This window comes from Colletotrichum orchidophilum (assembly GCF_001831195.1).
Source record: "Colletotrichum orchidophilum strain IMI 309357 chromosome Unknown Scaffold_112.1, whole genome shotgun sequence".
Taxonomy (NCBI): domain Eukaryota; kingdom Fungi; phylum Ascomycota; class Sordariomycetes; order Glomerellales; family Glomerellaceae; genus Colletotrichum; species Colletotrichum orchidophilum.
Window position 1 is genome coordinate 72,255 of NW_019173068.1, and position 13,442 is coordinate 85,696.

General features: G+C 58.3%; 5 protein-coding genes across 5 annotated transcripts; 2 read left to right on the plus strand and 3 right to left on the minus strand.

Annotated features, from left to right (window-relative positions):
- Positions 1–793: 793 nt before the first annotated feature.
- CORC01_10915 (uncharacterized protein) lies at positions 794–3,954 on the minus strand (the record flags this gene model as incomplete). Its single annotated transcript, XM_022622542.1, has 5 exons — positions 794–1,056; positions 1,109–1,280; positions 1,331–1,414; positions 1,463–2,666; positions 2,714–3,954. The coding sequence occupies 5 exons, from the start codon at positions 3,952–3,954 to the stop codon at positions 794–796; spliced, it is 2,964 nt and encodes a 987-aa protein (XP_022470953.1).
- A 1,136-nt stretch (positions 3,955–5,090) lies between these two features.
- CORC01_10916 (calcineurin-like phosphoesterase) lies at positions 5,091–6,320 on the plus strand (the record flags this gene model as incomplete). Its single annotated transcript, XM_022622543.1, has 1 exon — positions 5,091–6,320. One exon carries the CDS (start codon positions 5,091–5,093, stop codon positions 6,318–6,320), a length of 1,230 nt encoding a protein of 409 aa, XP_022470954.1.
- A 380-nt stretch (positions 6,321–6,700) lies between these two features.
- Positions 6,701–9,165, plus strand: CORC01_10917 (uncharacterized protein; the record flags this gene model as incomplete). Its single annotated transcript, XM_022622544.1, has 2 exons — positions 6,701–7,181; positions 7,229–9,165. The coding sequence occupies 2 exons, from the start codon at positions 6,701–6,703 to the stop codon at positions 9,163–9,165; spliced, it is 2,418 nt and encodes an 805-aa protein (XP_022470955.1).
- Positions 9,166–9,990: 825 nt separating this feature from the next.
- On the minus strand, positions 9,991–11,262 carry CORC01_10918 (uncharacterized protein; the record flags this gene model as incomplete). The annotated part of the gene is made up of 2 exons (XM_022622545.1): positions 9,991–11,055; positions 11,116–11,262. The coding sequence occupies 2 exons, from the start codon at positions 11,260–11,262 to the stop codon at positions 9,991–9,993; spliced, it is 1,212 nt and encodes a 403-aa protein (XP_022470956.1).
- A 210-nt stretch (positions 11,263–11,472) lies between these two features.
- On the minus strand, positions 11,473–13,210 carry CORC01_10919 (sugar transporter; the record flags this gene model as incomplete). The annotated part of the gene is made up of 6 exons (XM_022622546.1): positions 11,473–11,698; positions 11,876–11,964; positions 12,037–12,399; positions 12,567–12,643; positions 12,726–12,858; positions 12,998–13,210. The coding sequence occupies 6 exons, from the start codon at positions 13,208–13,210 to the stop codon at positions 11,473–11,475; spliced, it is 1,101 nt and encodes a 366-aa protein (XP_022470957.1).
- Positions 13,211–13,442: the final 232 nt, after the last annotated feature.

Here is a 13,442-nt window from a genome sequence, read left to right on the forward strand (position 1 = left end):
CCGACTCTTAAATCTGGCGCGCCGCCTCCTCACAGACAGGTCCCGTCCCTGCAGGAGCGGCATCGCTAGCCCTTCACCATCAATTGGCTAGCTCCATTGTTTGCCTCCCTTGGTAGCCCCTTCGCCCGGTGCATCTTGCGAGCAAGCTTGATCGCCTGTTTACGTGCCGCGTTCCCGGTTCCCGACGATAAGGGCAGGTGTCGGCGCTGGGGCTGACGAGACATAGTCCCGCGCGGGTGTTATTGACAGGTAGCTGCGTTTCGTCGTGATGTCTCGAGCGGGCTACACAACCATCGACGTTGGCAGGAAAAGCTGTCCCGACGACAGGCTATTTCTCCGCCCGATGAACCTAAACCGGAAGCCTTGGCGGTGGCTCGAGGTCTTGGTCCGGGAACGAATCACTTTGCAAAGACGAGTATGTCATGTCCCGGTCTGTGACACTGGCTTTTGTGGCTTTGGCCTTTGGATAGCGGCGTCGTGTTTATGGCAGCTTCAGTGCTGTATGCATCGCCTAGTTTGTATCTCAAAGCAACTGTGTGGAAGAACTCACGTTACACGCCAAGCGACACGTGGCGGTGGCCTCTTGCATGGCTTGTATATGTGTGACGCGCCCCTCACTTCACGGCCCCTAAGCGATCGGTTGTTATTGTGCTACATTATCAACAATGGAAGGAAACATCCGCCACCATGTCACCTGCATACCTACAGTCGTGCAATAAATGGTTATTGACTCCCGAGACACATACACCGAACGACGCGACCCGACCCTCCATCGGGGCGGGAGACGGCATCTCTACCTGTCCTCCTCCTGCGGCCAGCAAGCGGCAACCTCGAGGTCGCCGTCCTGGTCCGTCTCGAAGCTGAGGGCCACGGTGCCGCCAAACTCGAGCGGGCTGCCCTCCCACACCACAATGTCGCTGCTCTTGGGCAGGCCGAGAATGTCCTCGACGTTGCCGGACACGAGGCGGACGGCTTCCTTGTCGCCGAGGTTGGCGTACTTTGCGGCCCACGCGGCCTCGAGGGCGAGGTCGTGGAGGCGGTAGTCTGCAGGCATGACTGGGAGCTACGTATTAGCAGCTTTTCTGTAGAGATTGTAGCATTGACTCACTGTCCGTGACGATGGCGACGGCAAAGTAGACGCCGGCCTCTGCGAGGATGCGGGCGACGCTCGGGGTCAGGGGCGGGCCGACAACGGCGTCGCGGTGTCGGTAGGAGGAGGGCGCCGGACGGGTCTCGGTGAGGATGAGAGGGATCTGGGACTTTGCGAGTTCCAGCGCGACCTGTACGGAGATTGTTAGACCGTGCCAAAGTATGCGTGCCGTGGACCTACCAAGGGCGCCTCGGCACCGCCTTGGATGACGATATTGACGTCCGGGAAGTCTGTCTTGATGTTGATGATTTGTTGAATGTCCCACTGCGCGCATTAGCTTTCCATAGTTTCGTAGGCCACAGGGAGGCCTACATGGTTGTTGGCGTTGACGATCAACGGTAGCTTGCCCGAAGCCACCTCGCCAAACGTCGTCTCGTTGTGCTTCCCCTTGCCGTCGGCGAGGATCTTGCGCAGCTTCTTCACGGCGGTGCTGATGGTTCCCACGCTCCCCTTCGCCTTGTCGTCAATGGTGACGTGAAGCGCCACCTCGGGCCGGAAGACGCCGCCGTCGAGGAGCGTGCGATTGGTGCGCGTGAGGATGCCGACGCTGACGCCGTTGACAAAGCCGCCGCCCGGGGAGCTGAGGGGCGGCGTGACGGCGCGGGTGATGCCGCCGAGGCGCGCGCGGGCAAAGGCCTTGCCCTCCAGCTGGACGCCGTACTTTGCGTAGTCCAGGTTCTCCGGGTCGTTTCCGTTCTTCTTCGGGTCGGCGTAACCGTCTCCGGTGGAGTCTTCCGTCGCGATCTCGACCACGCCAAGGGAGGCTGTGAGGGCCGTCAAGCCCGGCAGGACGTGGCCGTTGGAGAGGTCGAGGGTGGTGACGTCGGACTGGGAAGACACCTTGGCAACGGCCGACGAGCAGTTCTCTGGCGTGCTGAGGCAGGCGACGGTGCCGCTGTTGATTACGAGAGTAAAGTTCTCGCCGCTGACGTCGCGGAAGACGGTGGGCACCTGGGGGTGGTTTTCGAGGAATGTGCTCGTGATGCCGTTGATGACGAAATTGGCCTTTGCCTTGTTGGTCTTGCTGCAGAAAGCCTCCCGCTTCTCCGACTGCAGCTCCGTTCGCATATTCGGCTTCACGGGGAGGGCCTCCTCGGCCGAGGCCTCGTTAAAGGTCTTGCCCATGCTTTCCTGGACAATGTGGTGCTGCAGCTGGGGGTTGCCGTCAATGTAGACCTGCAGAGGGGTCGCTCCGATGGACAGCGGATGGGCGTCCCAGACGACCAGATCTGCATCGTAGCCCGGGCGAGCGTAGCCGACGCGGTAGCCCAGGTCGATGGCCTTCGCGGGGATGGAGGTGACGGACTGCAGGGCCTTGTCTTCCGGGAGGTGGAACGCGTGGCCGACGCCCGCTTGGAACATGATGTACTTTGCGTTCGTCTCGGGTGCGGTGTGGTCCGACTTGTAGGCCACGGGGATTCCATGCTCGTTCAGGATCTTGCCCGCGGAGAGGCTCGGCGCGTAGGCCTCGAACTTGTACAGGCTGAACTCGGCAAATGTGGCAACGGTGACGTTTCTGCGCCGGTTAGCACATAGTTCGCGACAGGACCGGTCACTACTCACTCGCCGTAAGCCTTGAGCATCTCGGGAACCTGCCAGGCCTCGAGGGCGTGGTGGAAGGCCCGAACGCGGACGCCGTACTCGCCCGTGACCCGGAGCATGGTCTCAAAGTCCTCTGGGAGGTAGCAGTGGTTCTGCATGGAGACCCGGCCACGGAGCATGCCGACGGTGGACTCGAGCTTGAGGTCCGCAGGAAAGCTGCCAGACTCCCGGACGAAGCGGTCCTTTACTTGATCGGATAGGGTCGACACGGTGGCGACGCTTTCGCAGTATTCGTCCTGTTTCTGCATATGCTCCTTGGCCTTGGCAAATTGCTCGCGGAGAAGAAAGGCGTTGGCCATGCGAGTGTGGCCGTAGATGCGTTTCGGGTTCTCGCCGCAGGCCAGCTTCATGTATCGATGGCGCTCCTCGATGGGGATATCACGCTCGAGCAGCAGCTCCTCGACGACGTACTCGCCCAGCGTCCCCGACTTGAGAACGTTCTTGATGACGGTACCCTCGCCACCCATGATGTTGGCGGAACCCGGCAAGATGAGCGACGTGGTGATGCCACCAGACATGATGATGCGAGTTGCGTCATCGTACGCCTTCATCGAGTCGAGGATACGCAGCATCGGGGTGAGCGGGCCGTAGGTCTTGCTCATTTCGTTGTCGTCCTCGGTGATTGACAGAGCCGGCCACAGGCTGGCGGAATGGTGCGAGTGCATGTCGACCAGGCCCGGGGTCACAAAGCGACCGTGCAAGTCGTGTTCCGTGGCGCCGTCGGAGCTGATGGTCTTGGAGGCTGTTGTTGCGAGCTCGGTGAACAAGCCCTGCTCGAACTTGATGTCCATCGGCTCGGACGCGATCGACTCGCCATCAAAGAAGGTCATGTTGCGCAGGACCACCGGCTTGTCTTGCCCGCGGGCAGCGTTCCATCTCGAGTTGGCCTTGCGAGTTTCCGGCTGGGGGCTTTTGGGAAACGTCTTGAGAGCAGCGCAGTGCTTGAGGGACTCGTCGAAGCGGGCCAGATGAGCCGACGGAGACGCATGTCGAGTAGCATGGCTACGTTCAATGAGGAAAGTGTGCCAGGCGAGGAGGCCTGCGATGAAGACGCAGACGAGCACTCGAGGCGACACGAGGCTTCGGAGGAGAGTGCGGCGGGGCCGGATGCGGGGATAAGCGGCGGCTTCGTACGGGGGCGGGACCTGAAAGGCGTCCCGGTAGAGCTCCGCATACTTGGAGGGGCTATCTGGTTGTGCCATGGTCTATCGATGCTTCGTAGCAAGCAATAGCCGATTACTGAAACAGCAATTGGGGGGCGCAGAGGTCAAGGAGCAATTGGGAAGGGGCATTGTGTATAAGGAGCTCTCCAAATGTCAGCATCGGAAGAACGTTAGATAGCACTCCGCTGTAGGTGCAACAAATGGCAGCACTTGGACGAGTCGGGAAGGTGCAATTGAGTTGCTGCTGGAACTTGGACCCACCAAAGCTTTATCGTCGGAGGGGAAGCGCAAGGGACGCAACACAACTCCCAAGGGGGCACTCCACCCTGCCTGTCTCATGCCGGGGTGAGAAGCGGCATCATGAGCCGACGACGCGTCCAGACGATTGGGAGACGCGTCTTGGTACTGTCGAAATGATGCTCCGGCATTGCACGCGCAGACTGATGGGTGCAATGATCGCGATGCCCAAAGAAGGTGAACCCCCATAAACACTAAATCACCACAGACACACACCCGGGCCATTCGCGAATCACGTCGTTGAGTAAGGTTTATCCTCATGATACCCCCGTCTTCAACCTCCAAAGTGACTAAGCCGGCAGCGTCTTCATTTCGGACCATGTCGGCGGATGCACGCATGCTGAGAGTCGTACCGCCGCCATGTGGTCAATTGTCGATGGCAGAGGCCAGTTCGATGAGGCGAAGCGGGAGCAAAGAACAGACGAGCTTCCTTGGTATTGTTTGGTGATAGCAGGCGGATGTTTCTGTACCATCTGCACGTCTTCGTCTCGTCTTTCCTGGTTGGCTTGGGCCCCTCGGTTTTGGTGGGACTGTGCCCCCCAAAACCGGCATCTGCCACAGTGGGCCCGTTTTGGCTCTGTTTGGGATTGTCTGGCCCTTGGAATCCCAGCTGCAGCCTGCACCCAGAGCTCCCCGGGCGGCTTCAGCAGTCTGTCTGCAGGGCAGCGTCTTCGTCGAAATCTCGTCGACTTTTCCCCTTCCTCTTCACGCATCGCACTCGATTGTGATTGTTCTCTTGTTTTGGCTGGACCCCAATAGTCGCGCTATTTGTATTTCTCGTGCAAGTTTCCATCGTCTTGATTGTCCTCAATCTCGAACACGCCGCCGCCGCCGCCATACGCCTCCTCTCACAACCGTTTGTAGGTTGCACATCGACGATGCCGGAATCAAAGCTGGAGCAGGCTGTGCAGCCGCGCCCGCCGCAGTCATCTTGTCGACTGGCGGAGAGGGTGTGTCAGCTCGTCTTGGTCTTCTCCATCAGCTTCGCGGCCATGTTCATGATGATGACCAAGATCTCGCCCGGCAAGTGGCCCTTGACCGAGCCGTCCATAAGCAAACCAAGGCTCAAGGTGTCGGCCCAGCGCGACTACATCATTGCCGTCTTCTCCGATCTGCACTACGGAGAGCAGGAATTTGGCTGGGGCATTGACCAGGACAAGAATTCCACCAGAGTCATGCAATCTGTCATGAAGAGCGAACAGCCCGACCTCGTTGTCTTCAACGGCGATCTCATTACTGGGGAGGACACGCACAAGGAGAACTCTACGCTCTACATTGACCAGATTGTAGCGCCGCTCGTCAAAACCAACCAGCGGTGGGCATCCGTCTACGGGAACCACGACTCGAAGCACACGCTGGATCGCCAACAGCTGTTCCGTGCCGAGAAGGGGTATGATCTCTGTTACACAACGTCCATGGGCGACAATCTCCCGGGCATCACAAACTACTACGTCCCTGTCTACGAGGGAGACTCCAACGACCCCATTCTGCTATTGTGGTTCTTTGACAGCCGGGGCGGCACTAGCTACCAGACGGATTCCGATAACATGGACGACATTCCAAACTGGGTTGCCCCCGAGACGGCCAAATGGTTTACCAAGACCTACGACGAGCTCAAGGAGAAGCACGGCCGTGTCGTGCCCAGCGTCGCCTTTGTCCACATTCCCCCTCACGTCTTTTTAGAAGCGCAGCAGTCCAACCTCGACCCCGCCAAGTTCCCTGGATTGAATGCCGACAGCCCGCTAGCCATCCAGGGCCAGGGCGTGGAGGACGCCTCCTTCGTCGAGGCGTTGCTGGAGGCGGAGGGTCTCCACAGCATCTATGTCGGGCACGACCACGGCGACTCGTGGTGCTCGACCTGGCCCGGCCACGAGACCGGACTCGGCGCCGAGGCCCCATTCCTCTGTTTTGCAAAGCACACGGGCTACGGCGGGTATGGCACCTGGAACCGCGGCGCTCGGATGATTAAGCTCTCCTTCACGCAGGGCGACGACCCAGACATGTCGGTGGAGAGCTGGGTCCGCATGGAGAACGAAGAAATTATAACGCGCGTAACTCTCAACGAGACGTATGGCCAGGACACTTATCCTCTGAACAATGGCGAATGAGGCATTTGCTGGACGACGGATCAATCGATGCAGCCATTTTCTCCAACACGTCTTTATTTGGCACCGGCAGAAGCCATGCCATGTCCCGCTCCGGCTCGCTTCGGTCGCATTGACTGGTCTCAAAAGCAAAACATGCGTGGCAAGCTGTCTTTTCGAAGGATGCTGTGCCCCATCACTTCATTCCTGCACACATTCCTCTAGGCTCGCAGGGAAATTGCAGCATTCGCCCTGCGGTCAGCTGCCGTCAGCCAGCCCTTGGCGACCGTGCAAACGCCTCGGGGCAAACTAAAAAGGCGCCCAACAGCCAATTAAGCAAACATGGCAATCCCATAATACTATTGTGTCTTCCTACCGGCGTTTTTCGGCCTTTCGACTTTCCAATGAACAACTGGACAGTTACGATGGACAGAAATCAGACGCTGGCAGAACGACCGCCGCCGAGATACACGGCTTCGAAGCCGGTCGACATGTCTCGCCAGCCGCTGCGATACGCTCGCCGGCCGATTTACATACTCGTCGCCTACCTGGTGCTGCTGGTAGTACCATGGCTCTGCGTTTGCGTCATCAACCGAAAAACAACAGCCGACCCGTGGGGGATTATCATGCGGCAAGACCTCGACTCATATCACCGTTGGATCGCCGCGGCTTCCTTTTTCAGCACCGTCGCGGCTGTGATGGCTCTGCCGTGCGTTGCCGCGCTGCTGGCCTACGGCGCAGTCGTCTTCTCGCAGCGCCGGTCCAAGCAGCAGACACTCACTGTAAGACAGCTGCTTGCCATCTCGGACTTGAAATGGACAGCCTTTGTCTCCAGCGGACAGTCGTCTTCTTACCTCCTGCTGGCCACCGGATTGCTTCTCCTCAGTAGGTCTGCAAGTCGTTGGGGCTTACTCTGTTCTAACATGGCACAGCCGCCGTACAGCCGCCGCTGCAGGCACTGTTAATGCCGCCATCGAGCCGCCCAGTGTACTCGTGCGATAGCCTCAGGCCCTTGACTAAATGGGATCGAACGTGCGACGGCAAGGGACAGCCGGCCCAAATGATTGGCAAGGATGCGGAGCCCGTTTTGCTTCGAGAGTCCAACGCCACCCAAATCATTGACAATGTAAGAACAAGGATGATCAACATCACCTCGGCCGACATCCAGGAGAATCTGTGGCGAGACGACGACACACACATGAGCTTCGTGACCGGGGAGGATCAGACTTACAACGACTCTTTTTGGGTATCGACAATGCCCGCCGGCGTGACGACAGGACCTCTCCGACAGCACTCCATCCGGCTCAGCTCAACCGCAGACTGCCAGGTTGCACGCCGAGAAGAATACCCTGCCAGTTGCGACGGCTACGCAACCTCTCTCCAAGGCTTCGGCATCAGCGTGAGAACATGCATGCCCAGCAACAACACCAGCCCCGCAGCGCATGGGGTTCCTCCGAGGCGGCGTCAAGACGTCGACGAAGTGCTGTATATCGACGCGCAGATCAGCACGGAGGCGGCCGAGTCAAAGGACTTTTTGTCGGAGCCAGCCCAGAACGTCACCATCAAGTGTGTCGCCAAAACCACGCGTGCCTTCTTTGAGATTGGCAATCTCCAAACGGGGTTGCGTCCGTCCGACATTGTCGAGTGGCCCTCGGACGAAGACATGGCAGCGCACTTCCACGACTACGATTGGCAGGGCAACCTCATCACCAGAGAGTCCGAAGACGACTGGAACCGCGACCGATTCTACGGCTGGACCTCTGCCCAAGGCCCGTTGCGGGCTACCACCGAGGCGCTCTTTGGCAACGGCTCATATCCCCAGGCTGTGTTTGAGATCCTGAGCCAGACCTTCCCGGACGGCCAACTACCCGGCAATGCCACCTCCGATGGCGATGCGAAGCGCGCGGCGTGTTCATTGCCGGCGCCTCTCCGTGCGTGGCAGCTGCCGTACAACTCCCACAACGACGACTACGACTCGTGGTACTCGTCCATATACCAGGGATGCTCGCTCGCCGAGCTCCCCAAGACACTATTCAGGATTGCACAAGGCCTTCAATATGTCAAGGTGGCGCAAAGCACTCTCGGCGTCGGCATGTACCTGTCCAACCTCGCCGTCTTACAGGACGCCGCATCCAACGACGCCGCGAGGACCATTTACAACCTGGCCAGCACCGACTTTGTCGCACCGCGCTACAGCGCAGGTGCCACCATTGCGATCAGCCTGCTCATCAGCATGCAGGCCATCGCACTCATTCTACTGGTTTGCTACATTTACAGCCTGCCCACGTGGACCGACACCTTGGATGCATTCGCCATGATGAGGCTTGGAGCGCACTTGCGAGACTCGGTGGACTTTCCATTTCTAGGCCGGGCCAGCCGAGAGGAGATGGGGGTGTTGGACGAGACAGATGGACTTCTCGGCGTCGTCGTCGTACGGGGCGCTGTGGGCAGATCAGAAGAGGATCTCGAGCTGGCGGCCCTGGCTTCGTCCAGCAGCGCACAGAGGGACGAGACATCCGCGCATCAGTACGCGAGTGTGAGCCCGTTATCGCCGACAAGCACGGTCTCGTCCCGAGTCCCTTTGTCACCGGCCACCCATACCAGCCATGTGGTGGACGCCACTAGGCCTGGGATGCCCACTAGCGAGCTGAGCGAGTACCTCCAGGGGGCCCCGCCGGCTTCCCCCACCACGACCACTATCACGACGACGACGACGGTGTCTTCCCCCCGGAGCCCGTCGCCGCCCCCGCCGTACCTACCGGCGAGATCGTCCAACAGAGACCAGCCGGCGGGGGGGCCGTTTGAGTTGGGGCTGGGAGCCTCTGGGCTTATTACAAGAGCGTTATGGGAGCGGTACAGACCGAGGTAGAATTGCATAGGGAGCACACGGGAAAAGTGCGCAAACGGAGTTTTATTTTTGTCGAATCCATCTTGATACCCATACAGAACGTTTCCATCAATACTATCAAGGTGTCTCCATGGGAGCACCACAACAAATACATGCCCGCCCCAGACCACTTTCGTGTAAAGAGGGACGAAACAGCGCCAGCAGAGTCTAGCGCAGCGCCACGACGGACGCCGAGCTTCCAAATCGAGAGATCGCCGGCGCGGTTCTGGACCCCGCGAATGTGGATTCGTCTAGTCTGTTCGTAGTCCGCCTACTACCAGCAGAGATCACCGTAGAAATGCTAAGGGTTTCAGGCGGGAGGATTTCTAGACCTGCAGGTCGTGCGTTGCCGTTTGGTGGTTGGCAAAGCCATCCCCGCGCTAACCGCGTCGGGCGAGCTCCCTGCGCCGCGGCTGGCCCGTTTTGGCAACTTTTGGGGGTTGCTCCGGCAAGCCACGCACCAAAGGCTGATAGTCTGTGTAGACGCGACGGCGCGTCAAGAGGGAGAAGGGTTGTGACGGACCCGTGTTAGTCGGAGAATGCGCTCTCGAGGAAGCCCTTGAGGGTGGGCGCTTGTTGATGCTTTACGAGCGGAGGGAGATTCTGCGTCCCTTGCCGCGGTGGTTGGTATGTGTTTTTCGATACTCTTTCGGCCTGGTTCCGCATTCCGTGATACATTCTTGGGCCTTGTGTTCTCTTGTTCATCCGTAGCCCCACCCCAGCCAGGCCAGTACTCATCACAAGTCTTGAGGGATTTCCAGTAACAAAGGATCTGTCCCTGACTCAGTTGCCACAATCAACAACGGCTCACGCTGCTTTGCAAGGCCCGAATCCTACCGCCCAGGGCTCCATGTGCCGCCTATGCATCTCTTGCTCGATCAGCTTCGGCATGGCATTGAGTCTGTCAGACGCCCACCACGTGGTTTCCTCTGCGAGAAGCAGCCGCGAGGTCTCGTAAAAGTGATACAGTACAGTCAGTGCTCTCGGGTCGTTTGCGGTGATCATGTCCAGAAACAGGCCGGAGCAGAAGAGCGGAAAGGCTAGAATGTATCGCTCGAGATCGGACCTCTGGGGTCGGCTTTGGGTATTCGTCTCACGATGCTTCCCGAGCGCCATGATGACTGACAGCCGCTCCACGATACCTTGGAAGGCGGCGCGTTCTGCGTTGCCATAGGGGACATCTTGGCTGTCGGGCGTGAGGTCATCATATCGACCCATGAACGCTTTGCAAATGCCAGCACGATCCGTTCCTTGCTCCGCCACGAGTCTGTCGAGCGCATCGCACGGGGACTCCTGCCACGCTCTGGCAAAGATGCTGTCTGCACCCTGCGCCCTCGTCTGGGAGAGGAATACCCGCACACCGGAGCTGAGCAGGAAGAGCTGGTCTCGTGAGAGGTTGAGAGTGGTGCCGCTGCGGTCAAGGAATTCGAGATTGCACCACGCGAGGTAGTGTATGAGCTGGGCCGTGAAGAACAGCGGGTCGTACCCGCCACCGTCTTCCCGGCCGAGTGCGGCGCCGAAGAGGGCGCAGCTGCGGGACAGCAGAGCCATGGCCGCTTCCCCGTAAACGGCGTCCTCTGGTCCAAGGGTGCTGAGGTGTCGTGCCGAGACGGCGAGCATGGCCGTCATGAGGTAATCTGCTCGAAAGGCGAGCGGCATGACGGACGCCCAGATGTCGGCGAAGCAGAGCGTGGGGATCGTCGCGTGTTGGAAGTGGTGGAGGAGTTCCATGTGGAGGAGGTTCACGGGTCCCGAGGCGTCCACCTGCCTCGCGGGCGGCGAAGCGTCAGTCTCCGGGGTCGAGGGCTTCTGCGGCTGCGTGCACGTCTCGTTCCGTCTGATGCAGTTCGCGCAGGGGCTTGACTCGTCGCACTAGAAACCCGTATAAGTCTGGCGGTGTTTTTTATCGACTGGGGGTCTCGGGTAACTCACTTTTACCTTTCTCTTCTTGCATGACGAACAGCCCCCTCTGCTCTTCCTGTGAGCCTTCTTCTTCTTCGGCTCCGGGTGGGTGGAGTCGACGAATCTGAGAGACAGAGTCGTGGCGCCTGGTGAGTTGGAGGGGCTGGTCGCCGGCATCGTTGCGGTCTAGGCCCTAAGGCTGGGATGAGATGGGTTGAGATGAGAGCATCAAGCCCAGAGCAACAAATGGAATGAGATTTCCCGTTTTCTCGGTGAGTTGCACGATTTATAGACTGAGAACGAGTGAGTTTACTCAATGGCGGAGAGCAAACGAGTGAGATGAGATCAGACAATGAGCTGAACCTCGCTTTCCCAAAGGGGAATGTGTCAGATGCGGGTCTCGAAGCGAGAACGGCTTAGCTCGTTGCGGCCGAGTAGGGGTCCATGTAGGATGACGTCATCGAGAGACATCGTTGAAAACCACCATTTCCATCGCATCGTCGAGAGGCCATCGTGACGCTCCGACGTCAGCAGGAGTAGCGATTCTCGAGTGAATTTCAGAATCTTGGGTGCCTCGTTGAACGCTCTTATCAACAGCGCCAATTTCAAGCCTCTGTGCGCTGTTCGCCGTCACAGTCGACATAGAGTTCCATGGCTTGGCTAAGCTTTTTGTCAACCTGGGGATGTATAGATCAAAGTACACTGCGAAGCATGGGCTAGTATATACAGCTCTAAGCAGAGATTCTGCCAGTGTAACAATGATGCTCACTTTCTTCTGCTCAAAACTCACGATGATGCCTGCCGGAAATCTTTAATACCAGACGATGGAGCCATCGACTGCTCCTTGCGTATTAAATTAAGCTTGCCCACAAATGAAACCTACTGCAATCGACGCACATGGTACAGAGCTTTCAAAGACTTCATCAACCAAATGGAGTCAGCTTCACTTACATAGAGTACCCCGCAACAGCTCGACGCCATCGATTCCTCGCTATCAGATGAAGATATCGTTGACTCGCCAATCCTCAAATTCAAGGCGACCTCCTCATCTACCCATAAGCAGAAGCCCGCATTCGTCCTACACTCGCATGGGTAGAGCCAGCACACGCTTCGCCTGTTCTCTGATGCCTCATTCCGTGCGAATCTGTGGCACGAAGGTCCTTCAGAGCCATCTGTACAGGTCAGGGCTGCCGTGGCCGGTGGCACTCGCGCGCATTCCAGATTCTGGCTTGCCGTGAATTGCGAGAAGCGGAGTTCTATGCCGTTGTCGAGGGGCTCGAGCCGTCGACGCTCCTCTCCCTTTTGAAGCCGGGACTGAGACGGGCAACAGTATCCTCAGACTGTCAAGACATTGTACATAGACTCATGTTCCGGGAATGAGAAACGACATGGCGATTGTGAAAGGATGGAGAAACAAGCCGTCCTCAGACCTAGAGTACCGCGTCCGCAGGGGCAGGTTTAACTTTGCAATCCGGACGAACCCCAGTTCCAGCGGTTTCCGTCAACACGTTCATAACCGCGGCGCCGCGCCGAATCCAGCCGTGTACGGCCCAAGTATCTGCCAGGACATCTCTCGGATGAACCCCCAGCCAGTCTGCCAATGTCTGTCTAGATACCGTGGGACACGTCAGACAACTCACTCCAGAGGCAGGCAAAGAGGACGAGCAGGACGAAAGGCGCGCCTACCGGCACGACCCTAAGGATACCAACCGCCACACATGCCGACCAGGACAGCATCGTGCCACAAGATCCATCTCCGGCCGACCTTGTCCGCTGTGAAGATGAAGATCAGCCTCGAGACAATGCCTAGCGTAAAAGTGATGTGCGTCGCCTGGAAGGGTCCCGGATGCCAGCCTGCTTAACGTACGACGCAAACGTCGAAAAGAGCGTCTGCCAGTCGTCGTGGGCATACCGGGACATGACCCATAACCCTGCGCACTGGACGGCCCGACAAACTCACAAACGCATCACGCGCGGCGCAGTCATCGTACTTGATTCTTTTGGAGAGTCTATAATCCTGGCCCACGCAGCTAATATGCAGAGACCACACGCCGCCGCCCAGAACAGTCCGCGCAATGCTAAAATGGAATGCTGTCCCAGCCAACTTCGGGCCATGCTGCGACATCGTGTCCTTTTTCAATGGCCCCCCCAAAAAATACACCGCTTTTTCTTTCAGCCAGGCCCGTTTCGGCTCATCAAACTCCAACCATGTCTAACTGGGAAACGGCTCATACCCCGTGCCAGCGGTTTTCTTGTATCGTCGTGAGCAAAAAAAAAAAAAAAGGTCTATAATTACAGTAAAGGACGAGACTGCTACGTGCAGCCCGCGAAGAGTGTGTGTTGTCATGTACTTTCGA